Here is a 24,891-nt window from a genome sequence, read left to right on the forward strand (position 1 = left end):
GGTCACCCTGAGTTCTGCGTCACAGGACTTACTTACATCAAACACTTAGAACACAGGTAATCTAACTTTGATTAATTACTAACATTTCAACACTCTCTTTTGTGTGACACAGAAATTAAGTAATCTCATTTTATACAAAATATATCTGGAATTTTACAAAATTCTAAGATATGACAGGTTTGAAAAAGATATACAAACTATAAGTTCAAACAGGGAATTTGTTTCTCAAAAACAAAGTTGCAAAATTTTCGAATTATTGCATATTTTCTTTCTTATCGGTAAAAAATACAATGGTATTGGAATATTATAAAATAAGTTTTATTCTAATTTCGACCGGAAATCTTTTGTTAAGTAAATGACATACGCTTACTGTATCTCGAGTAATTATTACAACAAATAGCAAAATTAGTACAATTTGTAAACTTAAAGACCGATGTTAGTGCATTCGTCTGCAAATGATGTTTTTCGTTTATATTATATTGTCAGTTAATGAAGATGTATTGATTTCTGCTTCCGGTGATGACGTCAATCGGATATGCTACTTCGAATATCCCAGACGATTTCCGTCGTATTAATTTCCACGTGGGTTGGACGACCAGAAACGGGTCAAATTTCCTATTATTAACGCTTTGGAGACGTGCTAATCCATATTTTGTTTACCTGGCTTCAGTTCGTGAGAAACAGTTGAGAATATACCATCTGTAACAGCCATAGAAAACGTATCATCACCATCCGGTCATTTTATGACGAGTAATCGTTATTTCACGTGCTTCCGGTCAATACTTTACATAAACAACCAGTCGGCAAAACTTGGTTAAATTAATTGGTTATTTCTCGACCAACCAATGCAAACTTCCAGCCACGCTTGCTTTCGGGTTTTTGGGTTTTGTTTGTTTGTTTGATTTCCTTTTCGTACAAAGAAAATATTTGTATACGACTTACATGTGTATAGCGATTGTAAACGATTGACATGAAAGACATAGAAAGGCACATCGTTAGTGGCAGAGGTGGACCAAAAGTCGTTTGTTTTTAGCGTGTTCGTTAATTGCATCAAATGTATGTACGGACAATCCAACTTTTATATATAACGTGCAAATGCCTTATTATGATAGATTAGAATAATGCATTAAACAGTAGATATAGGTTTAAAAATCAAAACTTACACTGGAAATGGTTAATGGCTGCAGATGTACTGGAAAGACAACAGTAGTTCTAAAGTCCACGTGAAACGACTATCTATTTCTTAATAATAGATCTTAGATGAAGACTAGAAAAAGACGAAATATGGTGGTCACTTCAGGAAAAGGACTAGGGGCGTTAAGGGCCATTTTCGGCCTCATCGGGGATTCAGAAATAAACGAAGTACGCAAATATGAAAATTCAAATTCATTTGACAACTGGTTTAGGAGATATGGCATTACAAAGAGAGACATTAATCCGCATTTTTATAATAAAATGTGTTGATATCGTCTGTTGTGCGCTATTTGGTTGAATATTTGCATTTTTTAAGTAAATTAACTTAACACTCTTCACTTTTTAAAAGCCTCCGCATGCACCAAGCAAATATATATTTGACATGCTTAAACATTGTCGTACCAGTGCTCATTCGGAGAAAAGATTTTTTGTTTGTCATGCAAGGGCTTTCATATCTGCATGCTTACTGTCCAAAAACATCATATTTTGGCTCTTTCTGCATAGCAACGCGATTTTGATACTCTGAAAGGCGTATGCGCATCGAAAAAAAAAACTGCACCAAGAAAGATAACTCCAATTTACCAATATGATGTTTATAACAGAAATTGGTAAACACATTCCAGTTGATTTTTTTGATTTTTTTATGAGGTCAAAAATGACCCATAACGCCCTAAGTCCTTTGAAGAATTGGGTATATAACACTGTGATTTTATGCCAAAGAAAGATCGCTGCACCTCAGTGCTTTGGAAGTGAAATCAGAACCGTTCAGTTATGAAGCCCTCGTTATGAGTTCAACTGTGGGGTCAAGCGAGACCTTTTTACCTACCTACAGTTTTACAAAAATCGTGGTAGCATATTCATAATTACAAATGTATAGCATTGTTTTATTAGATCACATGTATGTTTATTGTCCAATTGCGGTGTTTTAGACATACTACCATTTATCTGTATATTTAACTATTTTATTGTATACAGTGACATTAAAAGTTAAGCACATACAACGTCAGTTTTCCTCTCATTAATATTAATTGCAGGTTCTTTAAATGACTACTTCAAAACAAACGTGTTTTGCCGTCTAAAGCATTGATTTCACGAAATATCTTAATCAATATTAATAATACTAATAATAATATACAACATTTGATATAGCGCCCTATCTAGCTAACATAAGCCACGCTAAAGTGCTTTACAGTACATAGATATACAATTAATACAATTAGGATATACAATTTTTGAGGAATTCGCAGGAGCTGCCTTATCAGGCGCTAACTACTAGTCCTATGCCACCTTGCTAAATATCTCCCTATGTGTGTATGCCTGCGTGTTTGCTGGAGATGTATTGTGTTCCTTTCCTGAAACTTTCTTCATACACTCGTTATTAATATAATATTACGCAAACAGTTTTTTTAAATGTTACGATGTATGATAATGTACATAGATATATAAATGGTAATATTTTTTGTCACAACATATTGCCTTCTCTTGTTACTACAGTATACACAACATGCATACAGTTGTAACGTTACACAAGAAGTAATTGATCAGCCCGCTATGTTTTCCAGATATATAGGGTAGAGTAAAGTGATCCTTCGTAGATCAACCAGTCTTGAACTTAAGAACTTTTCCTCGCCGCAAAAGCACGTGTGGGTAACAACATCACCTGACAGTGGAATGCGCGTGGACCATGTCATGTTCGACTACACTAAGACAGCGTGATATTGGTACGGCTCAAACTGTCACCAGACATTGTTACACATGATCTCTGTGATATGGCTAATCATTGGGCGATGTAACAACACATGCCTCGGTGGACTGTGTCAGGAGGGACACCATTGGACTCAATACACTGTGCGACACTAGTACATATATATATATATATATGAATACGAAATTAGTGTGGATTATTGTTGCTGATGTATAACTATCGAAAATGTCTCGGACCACAGATCCGGAATCCTGATCATATATTGCATGAACACCCTCTGTTGAGCGAGATCAGTTTGGCTGTGGACATCATTGACTTTACTTTCAGCAGTATAACGAACAACAGGTCATAGCGCTAGTATTGTTTCATCACCTACCTCCGTGAACAGGACTTGTATGCACAATCTGAACCCAATATGCCGTCGTTTTACACTTTAGAAATATAATAATGCAAAATGAATTGAAACGAAACTTTTACTAGAATACTTTTTAAATTTATCTTTATTATTATTCATATTATTCAGTATACTTTAATAAGTGTATATACACACTGTTTAAAAATGGGAGTGTATAAGATACCCCGGTATACGATATGCATGTGATTAAGACTATTTGTTCGCGGAGTATTACTTGCAATGCACTAGTGTAGGCAGGGGGTTATTGGCGGTGTCACTTTCTGACGAGGACTGACACTTCCCTGCTACAGTCATCGTAAAACACATATTTGTATAAATATACATTTAACCATCAGACAACCTACCAGTGATAACGATATGATATATATATATATTGATAAAAATATATATAAACGCTTCCAAGAAAACCAGTACCTATAATAGCAGCTCGTTGTTACGAAAGCTTGCTAACCTGCGCATGAATGAAAACTGAGGAATTTATCTCCGTGTGTTCGGCCGAGGTTATGTTCTGACTGGATTTGCCTTTTAAAATGATCACCCCTCCGAAGATCAAGAAGTGGACAACGTATGATATTTTCAACGTGAAGGTCAGTTTAATGTTGTCATATGTTTAGCCATCTGTTAGATTTCTTTAACTTGTACGAAACACGTGGGTGTATATTGGGACATAGTCATTTGTTTTTGACCTGAATACGACGTTTTATCTTCAATATGCTGTCAGCCTAATGTATGTATAGTAGATACCACTGCGGTGTATATATCATGTCTAGCGTAGGCCAGACGGCTTCCTTTTTGGGACAGACTGTGTGTTATGTTATAATGACCGTAAATGTGTATTACTCGAATCATTTATACACACGTTGTCCCCCTATTTGCTTTACAATAATTACGTTTCTCTGTAAACTAACAGCGCTTCACAAAAAGTATAGAATGCAATTCTTCATTTATCGATTTATAAACAATTTATAGATATAAGCGTTTACATCAATTTTAACTGCAGAAGTTATTTTCTTTAATAGTTTCAGCGGAACCTTTTTAATAACTATAGGAATTTATACTGAGATTCCATTTCGTAGACATTTTATAAAACAATCAGAGAAAAGTTTTGATTTTAGCAAAGCAATGGCAACAGCTGGTTAGCCGCTGGTCAGCATAATATGACCGAGTGGAATATTTAGCTTGTTGCCTTCGACATGGTATACCAGTAAGGTAGCACTATAAAGTCGGCATTAGATCTCCGCTATCACAAGGAGGCAATTATCCCACCATACCGGCTCCAGCACACATGCACACATACACACATGCACGAATATGATTCACACCTTAGCTGTTCAAAGCACGTAAAACAAAATAAAACTAAACCAATCTAGCATTCAACGTCGTGACGTCATATATTGTCTTTAACGGAACGTCGTTATGTCATGATATCATGAATATTGTTTTAATTCTTACGTCACAATTGCTGATATTAAATGAGGATATATATGTTATAAACATGCCATTGGTTAATAAGCACCATACCATTTCATCAACAGTGTACGTCTTTGGTTCCTTATCAGTAGTTCCTGGTGTTGTCACTTCGTCATTACGCTGATTTTCACGTCATTGCTTGTTGAAGATCTGGGTTTATAAAAGTCTTTGGCATTTATTCCAATAACCAATACCTTTTAGTTCAAACTTTTTTTAGAACCAGTTTGGAACTTTCAGTTAGCGAGTTTTTAATCTGAATGCATATACAGACTATTCTGTTATGGATAGCGATATATCTCAGCAAAATCTATAACGTTACCAGTCTCGCCCATACAGGCAGTTTCCTACGATATCGAGTCATTTATGACTGGGTTTTAGTGATAATAACCGAACATGAGGAAGCAATGCAGAGCAAGCCTGAGAGATACTGTTTCATGTTAAATAGGGTTTATCTGCAACGATTGATAATGTAGAGTCATCTTCATAGATCGCGGTTCGTTATGCTATACTCAATAACACTCTGCTTCCTAGCTTTATCATAACGTCTCGTATCTACACACTAAACAGCTATTGACCCCTGTATATGGTTATCAAACCAAAGATTATTATTGCTAAAACGTCATATTCTGAGAGAGTGTGCTCTCGTCTGGTGTTATATAATGCAGTGTATAGGCTTAAATATCCATATGTTTGTTTATGAGCAGAAAGGTTAACATCAAGATGTTTGTAAATGAGCAGAGGGGTAAATATCCAGATGTTTGATAATGAGCAGAGGTGTAAATATCGAGCTGTTTGTTAATGAGCAAAGGAGTCGACATCAAGATGTTTGTTAATGAGCAGAGGGGTAATTATCGAGCTGTTTGTTAATGAGCAGACGGGTAAATATCGAGCTGTTTGTTAATGAGCAGACGGGTAATTATCGAGCTGTTTGTTAATGAGCAGACGGGGTAATTATCGAGCTGTTTGTTAATGAGCAGACGGGTAAATATCGAGCTGTTTGTTAATGAGAAGACGGGTAAATATCAAGCTGTTAGTTAATGAGCCGAGGGGTAATTATCGAGCTGTTTGTTAATGAGCAGACGGGTAAATATCGAGCTGTTTTTAATGAGCAGAGGTGTAAATATCGAGCTGTTTGGAGTATCAACCAGGTGCTTGCTTAAGATTAGAGATATTATTTTTCTGTTGCTCGTAAGAGATCGCATGCGTTGATATCATCAATTTGATCGGTCGGCAGTAAATTTTGAAATAGGAAAAAAACCATTACGTGTTTTTAGTTAATTTTAGAATTTAAAAAGAGTTATGTTAATTTAATTTCCCTTTTAGAGGTCGAACACACTATAATCCAATTTGATTGTGTTTGGAGTTGATACCTCTCTCATATTCTTGAAGGTTTAAGAGCAAAATCAGTTCAGTTGAAACGTCTCGAGTAGTTCAATCAATTTTATTTTCGCAATTGAATTCGAGTTTTATTCCCTAATGGGTTAAAGATGGCATTATACAGTCCCTAAACCTCTCCCCTTTCTTATATGATGCGATGCAACAGACAATACACCCTCGAGGTGAAGAATAGGTTATTTTTATTTGCATCGAATTGGAATGCATGCACATGTCTGGAATGCTCAGTAAAAGGTTTTTGGCGGATGGATGCATTTGAACAATTGCATATTTGATTGAACTGCAGTTGACGATTAAATGGTTTGCCCCTGAGACAAGATACCAAGCTGCAGACTTCTTAACCCTATGTAAATTGGTGTATTATCGTATCAACGGAATATTTCGACCTTACCGATTTTATCAGATTGACATTATCATTTGACAGATATGAATAACACAAAACCAACTGTAAAAAATGGACCTGGGGGTATTCGAAATACGCAGGTAAAATTTAATTAAATATGGTGAGATTAATTTGTAAATAAGATATAAAATATACATATTTATTCATGGAAGAGGATAAACAAAAATAATCAAAAGTATAGACATTGTTTGTAAGCAATTCACCTTTTCAAAGGTTCTTCATGGAAATATTTTGAAGGCGAAAAAGCTTGAGCATTACAAGAATGTATGACGTCATCAGTGTAATATTGACGTCGTAGTAGAGACACGTCACCGCCGTAGATATCAATAAAAAGGCATTAGTCTTATTTGAGTTTCAATTTTGCCCTTATAACTCTTTTGCATATTATTCTGTTTTTGTTTAGACAATTGTTGCATTATTTTCTGCCTGTGATGATTTTTTAATACAGACTCTGTGTCATAATCACACAGATACACACGTATCGTATCCATACATACCATCAGTATTGAGGTTAGTGAAACTAATACCTTTGTTAGCATACTTCATTGATTTTGGGGATCACCGCATCAAAACAAACCTGTGTAGCTGGCTAGTTTGACGATCATATCTAACTAATCTCCAAACACACATTAAAGTAAACAAGAGATATCAACACTAGCTTTGATCCTAGTGTGTGATGATAGTAGTCACACTGATACATGTACGCCTGCCAGCATGTATATACTTGATATAAGCAGTACAATGACAGAGCATACAAGACACTACTTACAAATGATCTACTTACTCAATACCTCTAGTAGCAGTGGTATATTATATTTTATTAAATAAAAAAGATTGACAAATTTCGTTAATTTGTCCTGGAAGATAACCATACTTTAGAAAGCTGTGTTCAGGGTCCGGTTGTTCAATGCCTTGTTAGCTTCACGATTCGTTAACACAATTTTTTTCTTTTTTAAAAGAGTGTCAAAAAACTTTAAAATAGTTTTTGTTTTGTTTTTATTGCTTTTAAATATTAATAATTTATCTTTGTAAACACCATTGTTTGTCTTGAATTTCACTATTTTGAAAGCATAATGATTTTAGAATTCTGTGTTAAGTTGTATTGAGCTAACCAGGCTTTACAAGTATGGATGTAGATATCACCAGAAAGTTCATGTTATACAATATACAGCCACTGATGATGTGGGATGCAATCACTCTGGTGATTGTTCTACTTACACAGTAAATTATCATTACAAAGCTTTGTAATGAGTTGACGCCTAGCATCTCATACGAGATGTTTACATTCTGACCGAGCTTTGTAGGGACTGGTCAATTACAATAGGCTTTCAGTCCCAGCTATGATTGAGTGTCGTATTAAGTGTGCGTCTGACATGTTTTCCTGACTTAGACGGTGACATTATAACGGGTGGCACATGTTGTGCTGACATTATTCTCCTGCTGTCATCTTCATTCTTGTTGAGGTTCCTGTTGTTGCCTTTCCTTTTGTTTCGGTGTCTCCACATTTTTCTGTTGTTGCCTTTCCTTTTGTTTTGGTGTCTCCACATTTTCCGATTGTTGTATTTTCTCTTGTTTTGGCGTCTCCGCATTTCCTATTGATGTTTTCCCTTTTGTTTTGGTATTTCCTCATTTCGGTGGTTTTTGGATCTTCTTTGAGATCCAAACGTCTTTTGTTGGTAAGGATGTTGCAACAAGTAGGCTGTTATGGAGATAGATGCCTACGGTGACACCACAAAAACGGTTGAAAAAGAAGACATGACACAAAAGAAAGGTCGTAAATGTTGCAATTCTTCAATATCCCCTTAGCAGATGACATACGATAACCCCCGAATCACTTCTGCAGGGAACCCGCATTAGTCTCCTCTTAAGATTTACAGTAGAATAAGCTGGTATTCCCTGTATCCTTACATGTACAGGGAGGGTCCCGAATGTGCCTTTGTGTGATGATACTGTAAGATAAAAACAGTTTTGTACAGTAAGAGTTCCGCATAATGCACACAGTATGTAGCTAAACCATTCAACCTGTTTTCTGTACATTTTTATTGGACAAAGCATGATTTAACCACCAGTGATCCTGTCATGTGATCAAGACGTTTTTAGGACAGTGACTGGTACTTCAGACTTAGAACCATGTGATAGATGAGTCCCTTTAGCAGTGCCTGTATATTTTCTGTGGAACCGAAAGGTGTAATACGGTTTGTACTTTGAAACGACTAAGCGGTAAATATAGTACAACTTAAGGACCATTAATAGACTGCATATAAAAGCACTAGTGGGTTCTACACTCAGTGAACTGCTCTTGATTTCGTTTTGAAGAAGTGATCCAGAGTGCTTCAGTTGATCAAGTGGCACATTGGGTTAGAGGGTCAGTATAATGACTCGTCTGCCCCTGTTGTATTTTGACACTAATAATACCGGTGTTTTTTCCCCCTATTATCATCTGATAAAAAGGTTGCAACGTATGGTTTCCTTTTCAGATATGATTGATCAATTTATTGTCTTGTCGGAGAAAATGATATCGCATATTCATCATTATTTTTTTTATAAGATATGACTGGAAGCCATTTAATGATTACTGTTCCTGTACGCGTTCACTCAGGATCTTCCTCAAGTATTATGTGTACAATCAAGCGCGTGCATTACGCCTATGGAAACACTTATTCAAAGCGGCGCCGAATCAGCGTAAAAAGATATATTTAATATTTCATATCAAAGCGTATCAGTTGTCCGTGTCATAGTCATAAATGACGTAATATCTCAAATTTCACTAAAGTTTGTCATCATTACAGTGAAAAATGAAACCTTAAAATTAACGTCGTTACAGAATAAAAATGAAAATATAAAAATAAATGACAATTTGAGGAAATTTTGAAATTTGTCTAAAAGTCTCGAACGATGCTTAAAACATTATTTATTCGCCAATGTATATCGATTTGTTTACATAAAGCAAAACAGTTCTTGAGGAGATGTACGAATTCAAGGCGTATAGTGAATGTTTGATATTTGATCTGGTTTCAGTAGGCTATTCGGCTGTCAATCACAGATATTTGCATAGGGGTTGTATTTCATGTGATGGTGGTCTCCACGGTTTCCACCGATGAAGGAAGGAGTCAATAAATACTTTCACATTGAAGGATCCTTGTACCACACCATTGTGGCTTTTTCCTATACACAGTAACCTTTCCTTACCTTCCGTTCGGATATATCTGTAACATAGATGGGCAAAGACGCTTCCGTTGACTAAGTAGCTCAATCGGTTAGAGTGATAATATAATAATCTGAATCCGAACAGGGTTCGAATCCTGGTCTAGCCCCGATGAAATGTTACAATCAGAAGACTGTTGTTGATTATATTTTGTTTATTTCATCTTCACTAACTTTTATAAAATCCCCGCAAAAGGTTTTCTTTTCGGGACGATTTATCAAAGTTATAGTCACGCCGTAGAAAAACACCGCTTCCAATACTTAATTTCAGTTTCTGGTATTGGTGCTGGATCCTTCAGACACGCTGGACGTTGACCATGTTTAGAATCCGGACATTATTGAGAGAAGATACAGTATAGAAGTTAGCCCGTGCAGCTTGATTATGCAAATATCGTATTTTGTGCAAATATTTACAAAATACAGAAAATGCTTAAACTATTGTTCGTAAGTAGCACAGTATTGGTCTTCCTCCCGATATACCGATTATGAGACTGCGACAAATTCATTATAAAGTACACTGATAACAAAAAAAATGTTAAATAAAATGGGGGGGGGAAAAAATGTCTTCAGACGCTGTTGTTTGCAAATGTGTTTCTTGTCGTAAAAAATTGTAGTGTTCGTCTGCATATTGTCTAATTTTAGTGCTATATATTGTACATCCGGGAATTCAACGAGAGGTTTGATGTTTACGTCAACAGCACGTAGCTATAATGCTCAACAGGACCTCTCATGTACTTCCCGAAGATGCCAGACTGTGTCAAATGTTACTACGCAGGTTACCAATAATTTATTGTCTGTTGCATGTAGCTTTACGTTTTTTTGGTGATATTTGTGTTGTACAAATGAAAGTTAGATATCAGATTATATTCCCCACCATCTGTTTATGTCTGCCCGATGGTGTTTCCTACGATGGCCGATAGCAGCCGACACAAAACAACTACAATATAAGACATTCATGTACATGTACACTTTATAAAAACTGTACATGTACACAATACAACTACAATATAACACATTTATGTACATGTACACTTTTTAAAAACTGTACATGTACACAATACATCTACAAGTGCTATTAACATTCCTTAACGGTTCGGGTCAACTTGATATTTCACACGTGCCTGATGCGGCGGTGAATTTAAAGACAAAACGACAAGGAAAAGGAATATGTTCATAAATCAGCGAAGAGGCGATAGAGGTCACCACACAGTGTTGCTACGTAGACTGTACAACATATTTCACTAGTTGATGCTTGAAGGCGACTTAATCTCATTACCTGAAAATGGATATACTAGAAAAGTTTGACATTAGTAATTATCAAGTGTTTAATTTTCTTAATCTTTTCTTTGTATGTTGATTGGTCTTATGTCCTATTTTTAATTTGAAAGAAATGTAACAGACATAAACCATCGTTATACGCGTATCTATGTGGGCATTTTCTAATGTATGGATTGGAGTCATAAAGTAGAACGTTGCATTGTTCAGTGTGAATAGTTGAGTACTAAAGTCATATGTAATATAATACTTACTGTAACAAAAGTTGCATGTAGATTGTTCTAAGAGAAATAACCAGTGTTTTATACTAAAGGCAATAGCCTTCAAACTTGTGAATATGTCACATTGGACACTTCATATTACATATTTTGGGTTATTGAGTTAAAATTATAATTTTATATACAAATTAACTAACTACATGTTTTTATTTTGTCTCCAACTATTACTCCAAAAATCACATAAAAAATATATGATATGTGGTATACCTCTGATTTGTGACCGTCTAGTATTTTTTGACTGCTGGGGAATCTAGTAATTTCCTTGTCGTTTATTAGCCGCCGTATCAGACACGTGTGAAATATCAAGTTGACCCGAACCGTTAAGGAATGTTAATAGCACTTGGGGTTGTATTGTGTACATGTACAGTTTTTAGAAAGTGTACATGTACACAAATGTCTTATATTGTAGTTGTTTTGTGTCGGCTGCTATCGGCCATCGTAGTTTCCTGCATAATGTAACACCAGTCAGCGAAACGTAGCCGCCGACACTTTTATGGTCATCGCATTACCGCAAATGATATATATTTCGTGAAGAGATATTTTCGCGAAAGGACGATTTAGTGCTATTTCGGAAAGACATTAAATTGCGTTTTGTTTAACGTACAGGTCGAATCCAAAAAGACGAAATGTAAATATGTAAGAGTTAAAATATTTTTACTTCATTTCGAAACAGTTTTTTATCTGCAATGAGAGGGCCTATATACTTATTCGTAAATCTATGACCGGGCCCACTTGTATAAAACATCTCAAAGTTAAGGAAAATCTCGAGCAATGTATTGTCTATGGGAAATCTCAAGAGTTGAGATGTTTTATACAAGTGGGCCCGGGTACTACTAAACACGGATTGTTCCGTCAATTTCGATAACAATTAACAGTGAATCGTTAAAATAACAATTTTCGATATTGGAATTACTCAATTTAAAGATACACGTACCACTACCAGTAACTCTAACCAAGTATTGTTTTTACGGCATGACTTTAGCTTTAATAAATCATTTCCGTAAAGAAAACCGTACCTTACAGGACTTTTATGATAAATAATTAGGATGAAATAAAAAAAAAACGGATAGTCAGTGTTCTGCCGGCAGAAAATCATCGGGGCCATCCCTGGGATCGAACCCTACATAGACTTCAGATTGATATACTAATTGAGCTACGAGGTCAACGGAAGTGTACTGGCTCTCCTGTGCTACATTTAAATTTAAACGGAAGGTAACGGGAGATAACTCTATAAAGGAAAAGTAACATCGCAGTGGAAAAGGGTTCCTTAAAAAATTCCCAGTTTAATCTACTGTACAATAATGCAGAAAGATAATAAATAAAACAAATATTGCTAAACAACAGTCTCTGTAACTACTGTTGGGCCATCTCAGGCAATCATTTTTAGTTTGAATGATGTCATTCCGTCTGCCACAGCTCAAAACTTCCCGAGGTTACGCCGTAATCAGCACCCTAAAATGGTACATGTGACGGGTTGATGGTCGTTAAACCCATACTAGGAATATGTCGAAAAGAAAAAAACATTTTTTTATTTTTTTATTTTGTCGATTTGCGACATTTCATCGTAATTATTACCTCAATTATTCATCATCGATCTTGAGCTATAGCTTGTCCCGCAACGAAATCATTTGACGTAAAAACGATAGAAAAAAGGTGATTGAATTACGCTGAAGGACAACTGAAAGAGAAAGCCTTTTTGATTGCTGCTTCGGCTGAAAGGATTAACATTTCCTTCTACAGATCTAACACCTCCTGTTTTCTTCCACAACAAAAAGCAATGCATCACAATAATTTCTAACGTTATATCCGTGTTGCGCTTTTAACAAAATAGGAAGAAATTCCCCAGCTATCTCTGACCCTTGACACCAACTCCGTAATTGACGTAACAGCCTTCAGATTTGTTATTGTACATTAAACATGACATTGATTGGATAACAAAGGCGGAAGTGAGTCCTGCCGGAAGTTAATACAATGATTTAATGTCGTAAAAAGTTCATGCGGAACGCGACTTTAAGTTTTATGTTCCAGCATAAGCGGACGTTATCATGTAAACGATCGCCTCGGGTGAATTTAATTAATATTTCATGCATGATCATTTAATATGGTCTACAGTAAGTTTGTTTTTTTACTTCAGTTTTATGGTGATATGTTACAACAGCAAATCTAATGACGTCATATACAGGACATAAAATATATCGTTATTCAAAATAATGTTCAACATGTTTAATCAAACATTAATAAATGTCAATTAACTTCGCTTATGAAAATGCTGGTGTCAATCAAAGCTTACCTCTTACTCGAAAGATAGCTATAAAGCTTTACAAAAATATTTACAAAATCAAAAATTATCAAACTGTGACAATACACGTATCTGATATCTCGGTCAAATATTTAATCGAGTTATGAATAAAGCGTCAACAAATAAATCAATGAAAGACACTTCAAAGAAGAGGCATATTAACAAAGTATATACATTAGGTTACAAACTGTATTTTAACTAAACACATTGTGTTCGATTTTATTAGTAAATTGAGTTATCGAGCTCATTTGCAACTTTGATTCAATTGGTGAGAACCATGTCTGACAGCTTGCTCCCCCGAGACACACTTGGTCACCGTTTTTCTGTCAGAGGCCGTGTCCAGCTCGAGCCTTCACAGTAAATAGTGTGTCACCAAACACATAAGTAGGTCCTGTTGCTTCGAAACTCTATCGGGCTATAGGATATATAGACTGCAAATTTATATCGTTAGTGAGACAGTTGTGCAGATAATTGACTAGAAATCATGCCAATGAATAAATCAGGGCTGATGTGTAAAAATATCCAATATATGTCTGTGGGTATTGTGCCTTCCCGTCCACGCAGAATGTGTCCAAAATGTTCTCGATTTTTTTGGGTCGTAAATCGGATGCCTTTTTCTGTCAATGTGCTAGAAATTCGTTATTTTTGCGTGTTTTACGTACCAATGTTTGGTCTTATTAGAATTTCATGACAGTTTAAAGATGGTATTGATCTTATGACGCGCGTGAATTAGCAAGAAAGTCTAGGATTAAATAGAGAATATGAGATGCGAATAGAATCTAAGGTTACTTTAACCTTGTATCACAACATGATGTTTGCGACAGCGTCAACAGATTTTCTCATTATCTAACGCTCACCAAACCCCGTGCCACTGCCGAAAACTGCAACAATGCATGAACAGTAACTTTTCCGGTTTGATTGTTTTTTTGATAAATCACTTATGACAAAGAAAACCATACTTTGCGGGAATTTTACGAAAAAATAATAAAGATGGATTTAACGAAAATAGAAATCTGCAACAGTGTTTAAAATGTAACACAAGCCACATCAGGATTTGAACCTCAGACCTCCAATTATGATACCGTTGCTACTTGGTCAAAAGGTGGCACCTTGTCTCACTCCTGCTACAGTTATATATCCATAACAACATTAAGGGGAGGTTACGAAAGACTAGAATGGAATCATCTAGTGTTGTGTCCGGAGTGGGAAGGATTCCTTAATGGGTTCGACTAACCACGAGTTTTACCATATGGTTTCAAAGCCTTCTATCCAAAATGACTACACAGGCAGCATTCAGGCCATTTTCAGTAATGAGCATGAACATTGTTTTGTAAAAGAATAAATTCATTCATTGTTTTTTTATGTCGTTTGAGTAAAATAGATTTCATATTTCGAGAGGTGAAAGTTTGTTGTCACAAGTCGATTTTCTATCGTCCTGTCCAATTATTAGCAACTGCGTATAACCAATGTACATTGTACATTTGCCTGCGACTGACAACGGACTGCAATTGTTATATATAAATGACTGATCTTCCAAGCAGTAGGTCAAAGTTCATTCAGCGGTACGAATCCATTATTGTCACGTGTTCTTTCTCATAATGCACCTCTGTATGGGGTCCTTTACCTGTCTTCCATTGATCTGGACTCAGAGGCATGCAGTAGGCCGTTTGCACAATGACGGTCTATGACGCACGCTGAGTATGAGAGGGCTTTTAGCTGGCAGATTAGTTTTCGCTGGTTTATGTGTTTTCAAATCATATTGTTGCTATCCTCTTTTGCGTTCTTAAGAAATGCAATCGCTTTACTTGTGTTCATGCTTAAACACAATTGACGTCGTGATTGTTTTAATATGCTATGGACAATAAAGTTCATATCTATATGATCGCTACATGTAAGAACACACAAGTTTAATATTATGTTCATTGTACTGTGCAATTTTCGCCGCAGTTTAATTTTCGTCCTTTTCTCCCTCTGAAAGGATGGCAAATGTATCTTGACAGCAAATCTAAGTACACACCATACCATATATGGTCATTTGATGTGAAGGGAGAAATTAACACTGTGCAAATAAAGTTTCGCTGAGTAAACGCAATACATGATCCTATATAATTTATTGTGCGACAACCACTAAACAAAACTGGCATGAATTTCAGAAACACCTGATCTTTTTCTCATATGGTCTCCGTGTAAATCTTTCCTTTGTTCATATTTTGCCTTAGTTTTATTGATTTGAGTTGAACTTATAGTTTGTTGCCACCTCGGTATTCTCTTGTGTTATTGAAATAAATTATCTTAAAATTTATTATATATTCATTACAGTGAAAATCGCACGTCATATAGTTTGTTTTAATCGATGGAGTCGCACACCATTATTAATTTTGAGGATTTTGTATCTCAATCCCTTTATTTTTGTTTGAAAAATCAACAGTTTTTAGCAGGAATCGGCGATAAACGTCGATCGGACACAATTCGGAGATCTCAAAGTTTGAATTTGACGTCACGATATAATTGGTCTTCGATGATATTATAGTGATAGTGATATACAGATTTGATATAGCGCCCTATCTAGCTACTCTTAAGCGCTTTGCAGTACATAGATGTACAATTAATACAATTAGCATGTACATGTATCAATACAATCTTCAGGAATTCGCAGGAAAAGAGGTATAGGACTAGCAGTTAGCACCAGCTAACTGCTAGTCCTATGCCACCTGACTAATATCTCCCTATGTGTGTATACCTGCGTGTGTGCTGGAGATGTATTGAGTTATGTTTGGTAGCGGGACCGTGCTTCCAACGGTATCTTTTATAGTGTCAGCTTAATGCTACAGCACAGATACAGCAACATCCACCCCAGACCATTTTGTACTCCACCTCGTGTGAGCAGGAGAAAAACCTCTTTCTCTGATAGTCCATGCATGCTACGACTTCGGGAATCTAACCCCGGCCACCTGCGTGGAAGGCCAAAGTGTTAACCACTCGACCAATCCGCCCACATATTGACGGATGTTTTGATTTCTTTTCAGCATTTTGACGTGATAGGTCTTAAAAAGACTTTACAGCATAATTGTAAATATCAAAGCAATACTTGTTTTATAAAATTGTGCTATTGTCCTAGTGTAAAAAGTCCTATTATTGAAATGTTTAGATAACAATGTGATGTTACAGGACCTAACGACAATTTGTTAAAGTGCGTTCTTTATATAAACATTTTATATGAAGTAGTTACGACCTAAATAGTAATGTGTAAGATCATGAAGTTCTGCGAACGACAAAGTCACTTTTGTTACATTCAGATCGCTGACGTCATAACAGTGGTCACTTGACCAAATAGTGTTACAGTCCCATAACTTGCATTTTCTATGTTCTGTATAAGCCATGAATGCAATGTCGCTATGATGACGTCATAATAGTAAGTTCAGATATTACTGATCCAACGTACATGATACACCCACTCCTCCATCGTCCCTTTATCTTAAGCGCTGAAATGCTTCCAATTAGCATTTATAGTAAGAAGTCATAAATACAAGTTTGAAACGTACAAATTCAAAATATTTCTTATAAGGCCTCATAGAGTTTGTCGTATAACGCGGTGTTGTATACCGGGAACTTTTCGCCCTGTCAACTTTTCGCCCTTCGCCCATGAAACCAATTTTCGCCCTGTGTTAATTTCGTCCTTCACATTTAACTATTATGTGAACTATGATGTTAATTTATTATCGCTGTAATGATAAATTGTCTTAATTACAGAGGGCGAAAAAGGCGAAAATGAAACTGCAGTGAAGATTTCCCGGTATTAAGTATATGATTTAAATAGTTGTTATGGTTTTATGATAAATATAAAAATCGGATTCGTTGATACTTGTCGTAATTGACACTCCTTCATGAACGGAAATAGTTTACATAGGTCATTGTTGCTCTATCGAAATACCACTTAATCCTGTCTATCCTACATCCCTGTTCCTTTTCCAAAAACACGTGTTCTATTTATAGACCGAACGTAAACTGTTAAACCAGGAAAGTAACGCTTGACTTTATCACTTTAAAGATCGTATGCACTTTCATTAATCAACAGCATTTCTCGGAAAATAAATGAGGAATAAATATTTTTATTTACAGTTACGTAATAAAAGGAGTGACTTTAATAGACATAACTGTGAACCACACTAATGCGTCAATGCCATTTTTTTTAAATGCCATCCATAGCCAATTAACATTTAAAGAACATAATGAAACGCCTTCAACGTTATCAATATCGTGTGCTCATCATTAATGTAGAAAAAATCAGTGACGTAGGTAATATTATGCTGTAATGTTGTAAATGTCATACGGTGTGTTTGTAAATAACACGGGTTCAGGTAGCGTACCAACATTTTGCGCATGACGACTATTTACGACCGTTTCGTTCACACAACCTTCTATATATAGACTCATGAGGCATATGCTATTGAATCAAGAGAAGCCGACATTAAACTNACCCCCCCCAGATAGGTATCTGGATCCGCCACTGTCTTTTATCTTATCATTGCCGGTGCATCCTTCAAAATATCCCATGCTTAAAGGCATATACATGTTGTGTAAATACAATTACAATTGATTCAACAGGGAGAAGTTTTAAAATATATGTATATGTGGAGGCCAAAACTAATCAAATAACCGTTTTCTTACATACGAGTCCGTTACACTGTTTACAAATTATTGTACTTATTAAAATAGCTATCTAGTTTCCGACGTACTAATGTCATTGTTTGTCAGCTGTGAACAGTTTATGGTTCATATGAGACGTATTTAAGATGTCTTTGTAACTCTCGTCTGGACTGTAGCCAGATTGGTGGAGGAATTATTTTTCAGACCAGTTGGCCAATTCCGATGAAAGTGACAAAACCTATCTTCATCATCGCGTGGCATATACATCAACGTGGTAATATAAAGATATACCCGCAGATCTATCGTATATACAAAATGTCTCAAAATTTTGAACATTTATTTTTTGTATTCAGTAACCGTTTAAAGTGCAACTATGAAAAGAGAAAATTGATATTTATCCAGACTGCTTTTATTTGATTATATTTGATGTAGTTATATTTTAGTGAACAAAGACATTATGCCTTTTTTTTCAAATCTTCATGTTGGTAAGTTAAGATTGCATAAAGTTTCATATAGAACAACCAGTAAAATGTTTATGTGTGACGTTACCATGAATACAAGGATATGTACTTTGACATTTTCATCATAAAAGACGGCATTTTCATTTCTTTTTATTTTGATATTTCCATGCCATTGTCACTTTCTTCATTGTATATAGTTATGCTAACTTCTCGCATACATCAGCAAAATTCCTCTTGAACGATGTGCGCAAAAACTAATTTCTTAACAATGAAATGTCCACTGAGCGCTGCCAGAAATGTACATGCATAGTGACCGGATGTTTGGATTCATTACAAAGATCCTCCATTTTTTTGTGGGTTTGGTAGTCTAACTGAAACTGATAAATTGATTAAGTGAGACAGGTTTTCATATAAAATTGAATCGATCTTCATTATTTAGCTTACCACCCATAGGCGGTATTTCCGGTTTTCTCTTATTTACCCGCCCGTTAGGTTGACGTACTTCCGGTGTCCGTTATGTAACATCGCCGTGATTAATAGTGCCTTTGTGTACATCAGTTATGATTCGTTTACGCTTGTCAAATATATCTGTAGCAGTTCATTTATATTGATAGCCTTAATGTCTGTTGTGTTAGGCGGACATTTATTTTTTTATGATTCTTTGCAGTAGATTCGAAGGTTTTCCTTCTTCTTTGCCTTCTGCTTTGGGTATCAATACGGAAACCGAAATTCCTGATGTTCATATTGCGAGTTGTTAGATATCTATTTGTTCTATCAATCTCACGTGGTGTTCCCATTCTATTTCCGGTCGTTCAATAACTGTGGTTAGTAAGATCTTCCTCTTAGTTTTGATCAGCCTTAGTAACGATATGCATGTACAGTCCTGAGCCAATTTAAAAGTCACAAGTGTATATTTTCCTCTTTATTTCATGCATTTCTACGTTTTTTCATTGAATTTTCCCTGATGTAAGTGTTAACGCTATTGAATAGAAAACAATGTGAAAAAATGTCTTCCAATGTATTTTATGGTGGAAAAAAAAGAAAAATATCTTTGCAGCGCCATTTTGTACTTACCAAAATGTTACAGTAAACACTTTACTTCCGGGATTAGCTTATCATATCTTAAAAACTTGTCGACAGAAAGTTATGAAAATATTATGAGAGAACGCTTCTTGATGCACATTTTTGTTCGGGAAAATTCACTGAAAAAATCGGTTTCCCTCCACCACCATAGAACTATACTCGAGCAAGAATTTTAGCTTTTTCATATGATAATGGCATTGATTGGAATTAAAGGAAGAGTTAAATGGTTGGTTTAAATGTCGTTTATTCACGACACACATGCTGTAGATTCTGATTATGTTCCAAGTCTAGATAGCGTGACGCAGATCTTCAGGAATCTGTCTGAGGTTCAGCTATTTTAAAGAGGACATGTGCATTTTATAACCAGTATGGGGCTACAAGTGTAATGAGAGGTGAAACGAGGTGTCAGTGACATGTGATCTCACACGTGGTATAGTATATGGATTTGCACGTGCATGGCATGCATGTTGTGGTGTACTAAATGAGGCAGTTTGCAACAGATGGAATTGGCAATAGGTATACAGTTTCTCTCCTCCATCAAAATTAATCTAGCATCAGGTTCATACTAACACATAAAGACATTAGAAGCTGTATACCCCCTATGGCTTTTGTTGTCAGAGCACTCTCATTAGAAAAGCCGTAACGTAAACTGGTTAGTACTACTGCACTCTCACACCAGTTACCCTGTGTAGGTTCGGGGAAAGAATAAACCTGTTGCGGTATTCCACTGCATGATCGTAAGAGTTGACTAAAGTGTAACCCCCTGCAAAGTCTTTGTGAGGGAAAATTGAGTAAAATGTTGATAATAAATGATTTTTAAAGAAGATTGGTGTCTCCGTCTCCTTGGCTGTTGCGAGAGCGTAATACCCATAACAAACTAACACCGGTTTTTATTGATATCTTTTAAGGACAGATAGGGAAACTGTTTGACTATTTTCTCGTCCAGTGTTTGGTTACACAATCGTAGTATACATTGCATGAAGACATTGCTACTAAACAACGTATGCGTAACAGATTTTATACAATACAAGTTTGAATTATTACCAGTGGCTGCCCATATTTTTCAGTAGGATCCATGATGTCTTTCCTTTAGTTTTGGAGTCTGGGCAGTTCATACTGTTTTCATTTGGGTATTAACTTTCCTTTTACGCTTTTCATGTTATTGATGATTGAAGCTTGATCTCTGAGTTTACCAGATTTGGTATGTACACAATAGTCAACTGTTTCTGCGGTGTTTGTTCGTAATAACTACTGTTAGGGATTTAGTTTTCTACGCAATGGCCACTGGTAAATTTAAGTGTTATATCAGTGAAGTGAAATGTTATAAAACAAACACGGTAGCATGACATGTACCCATCAACCTATTACATTATACTGACAATGAATAAAACATTGGTCCAGCAATATCATTTGATTTGCCGCAATAAACAATTAAGTATGTTTTGCGAGTATGTGTAGGTAAGTAAAATCTTTTCACAGAAAGTCACCTATGATAGGTTATCCTCGTGTCTAGTTTTCGGTCTTTGTACCTTAACTATTTGTCCTTGCACTCTTACACGTGTGTAAACGTATGAAACGTTTTTTCGTGTTTTTTTTCTAACCGTCGAATACTGAAACTTGAATACAATAATAAAAAAAAGTGTTTAAACATTTACAAAACCCGGAAAAAACAATGAACTCGCAGTCATAAAGTGTGTTGTTGCTGACGTCATAAGATTCTGTACCGGAAGTGAATCTCGACATAGTTTATATTTCCGAATCCCCTCTACATAACTATGTACCTACCAAATATGTTTTATACACGATATGCCGGTTGATATACGTATTTAGCCTGCATCCAGGATGTATCCACACAAATTATAACGGATACTGTTTAAATAAGAAAATTAGACAAACAGGAGAGGCTTCAGGAAAATCCTCTTTGATGTGCTATTGCAGATAAATTCCCTTTATGTCTCAGTTTTATGATGAAGACGCAAATATGCATTCATGTGTTCCTACTTGATGAGTGTGTGACGTCACTTTAGTATCTGCCATCTTGTTTTTCAAGTGTAAGACATTTGTGTTTCACAGAACGACATTATTTTTGGATAAGTGTTTACCACACGAGCAGATGTTTATGTCATGTTTATGGCCATTTAAGTGTAACAAATGACGTTTGCGTCCATGCTCGAAGCGCCCCCTACTTCAAAACCAATAGCATAACTGATGGATGCAGTTGTTTCTCGTCTTCCACAACACACACACAAGTGCCATATATATTATCATATAACAAATGACGGACGATTCTCATGATGTAAAATATGCTCTCAAATCTTCTGAAAGAATTCGATACGAGAATCCAACAGGACAGAGATCAAGGAGACATACACTCAAAAGATATTTGATCTCGACTTAAAAAAGATAGGCTCTGATTATGGTTCATATTTATTACAGTAGACATCAAAACATTGGGAAAATTATCACGAATCACAATAGAAAAGACGCATTCCCTTCCGGATACATGGTATTTCGTTCTGTATCTTGTTCCCATGTTGGTATTCTCTTGTTAACATTTGATCACAATTGCAAATTTCTCGCTTTACCAAGTTTGTTTTGTTTCGTTTCTTTTTTCGAATTTTGATTCCATTAAACTTGTCATTTGAAGTACATCTGTAAAATAGATAATGACAAAAATTAAGAGGTGAAATATCTTCTTTTCGCTGTAGATCACTTCACAAGTTTGGAGGTCAATTTCTGAGTATTTCAACACAAATATTTACTCAGATGATATATATATATGTCTTCCTGTTTCATTTGCGCATTCGAATCCCCACGAATAATTCGTTCGAAGAAAAAACGTAAAATAGAGTGATAGCAAAAATTTTCGAATATTTTGTTTTCAAAATTCGTGGTAAAGTTAAATAAACGTTTACAACAAATCTTACCTGCTCAAACCGGAATTAGTGTTTTTAAATGTTGCTTTGCAGAATAGTCATTCTTTTCAAATTTGTTATTTTGTGTGTGTGTTGGTGGTGTTGGTGTGTTGGTGTGTGTGTGTGTGTGTGTGTGTCTGTGTGTGTTGGTGTGTGTGTTATGTTTTAACACAAATCCTTTAATTTAAGACCAGCTGCGAAAACTGCATGGACACCAGCTGCTGGATGTTGATGTTACAACATTTTAATCAATATACGCTCTAGCATTACAAACATTGTGGAACAGCTGTACTTAATTGTGTCAGAATTCATTAGCTTAAACGCAGAATGTTAAAAAACAGTTAAATCTGTGCTTTTTACAAAAACAAAAAAAAATCCAGTTCTTTGATACAAAACGACCGAGCTCGGTAATATACACAATACTCGTTTATATAAAAAAAAGAGTTATATTATAGTTAAATCTATAATAATTGAGCTGACATATTCTTTTCATAAAAGTCGGTCCTGTGAGTCAATCTTGAATAAAAACTATGTTTCAGTGATAGCAAAACTTTTACTGAGATATGTGCAACTTTTTATCAACCAAACAGGTTCTCAAATGTTTGCAACAGTCGATAATGTTTTCCTGTATGTATGTCAAACTGATGAATAGGCAATACGATTGTAAACTCGGGAACAGCTCAGCGGTTTCTCGTTTGACTCATCGCGACAGGTTAATAGCTTTGGAATTTCGTGTTAGCCAACAAGACATAGAAGTTAATTCCAACCCTACCGGGGGGAAAAGGCCCTTGACATTTGTATTAGCATTACAGAGGAACAAGAGCCACCAAATCGCCTTGGTTTAGTCTCCCATCTGGTTCATATTCGTTGGAAAAAAATATGGGTTGGACGTGAAGATCTCAGTGGGGTTTTAATTAAAGTTTTCTATTTTATCTCCATATGGCCTGGGGCGTTGCTCGGTAACGTTTTAAAAACATTAAAAGGTATATCTGTATCTACAGTTGCATCACTATCTTTCTACCGTATATCTGACGCCTCATGTTGGGAGTTCATCTATTTCATTGTATTGCGTATTGTCGGCAATTGTACTAAATAAAAAAGGTAAGGGTTCCTTTTCGTTATCGCACAATAAAGTAGATGGATATATGTTCCCAGTGTAAACGAATCCAATATCCACTGAAAGAATGGGGATGTTTTTTGCATTGCCCCCTACGGGTTTAGCAAATAATTGACCTGCTATATTCCACTGCATGTTACTGTAAGTGTGGCTGAAGTTGGCCCTACTTTAGAATTGGTGGTATATCGCGATCGTCATCCTAAGCGTTTTCGGGCGTCACCGTGTACATTGTTTCTTTGTTCACACATTGCCCTAGTTTCATTGTTACCTTTTACCGATAACCCCTGTTTTCTAGAGGTTATTCAATACTTATTTATTCATTGAAAAAAATATTTTTTTTCAGTCAGTGTACAATTAAACAAGTTCAATTGTCTTTCTAAAAGTTTTAGCGTTTTCCTGACACTTTATTCTGACGTCATCTCGGAGCGTTTGAAATGGACGCCATATTGGCTCCACGCAAGATTAAAAAATGTTGTGTTTCATAAACTAGATACAGTCTCGCGTGATGTATGTCATGACTCGTGTTCTTTATCTCCTAAAATATATTCATGGTAAAAATCATATTTACTGACAAAACAACTAAAACAGCAAAACAGTCATTAGTTTAAATTTGGAAGATACTTTTTTATGATAAAACGGCGTTTTAAAATCATCTATAACCGAAGCTAAGAATTGTGTCACGTGTATGTCGTTCACTAATCATGGACTGATAGGTTCTTTTGTTATATATATTTCCTCACTGGCAATTTATTTCTCATTTTCATCAACAAAATATGGCATTGATGTTGCTATCATGCAAAGAAACAATAAGCTATAGGTAATTTATGGAAATAGTACTAAATAAACCTAAATGACAAATTCATGTTGGAATGACTGTCTTTTACGTGTGCCCGTCTACCTCATGCAAAGTTTAAAGGGACTTAACAAAAACCCGCATAGATGTAGGTATATTCTTAACAATATATGCATTTATTTCCATTTAAAAGTAAATGAATAATTCATACAGAATTGAAAACATTTTATGACACAA

The 24,891-nt window shown here is 35.6% G+C and overlaps 1 protein-coding gene across 3 annotated transcripts in view; it reads left to right on the plus strand.

Annotated features, from left to right (window-relative positions):
* The first annotated feature begins 2,841 nt into the window (after positions 1 to 2,841).
* LOC110465120 (vasoactive intestinal polypeptide receptor 1-like) overlaps positions 2,842 to 24,891 on the plus strand; it is a 66,480-nt gene continuing 44,430 nt past the window's right edge. For 2 of the 3 annotated variants that reach the window (XM_021520716.1, XM_021520718.1), the window contains exon 1: positions 2,843 to 3,901. In XM_021520716.1, coding sequence (XP_021376391.1) covers positions 3,845 to 3,901 — 57 coding nt within the window. In that variant the 5' untranslated portion in view covers positions 2,843 to 3,844. Of the gene's footprint in view, positions 3,902 to 24,891 lie in introns of all 3 variants that reach the window. The other variant, XM_021520717.1, reaches the window with a different exon arrangement.

This window comes from Mizuhopecten yessoensis, unplaced genomic scaffold (assembly GCF_002113885.1).
Source record: "Mizuhopecten yessoensis strain PY_sf001 unplaced genomic scaffold, ASM211388v2 scaffold11057, whole genome shotgun sequence".
Classification (NCBI taxonomy): domain Eukaryota; kingdom Metazoa; phylum Mollusca; class Bivalvia; order Pectinida; family Pectinidae; genus Mizuhopecten; species Mizuhopecten yessoensis.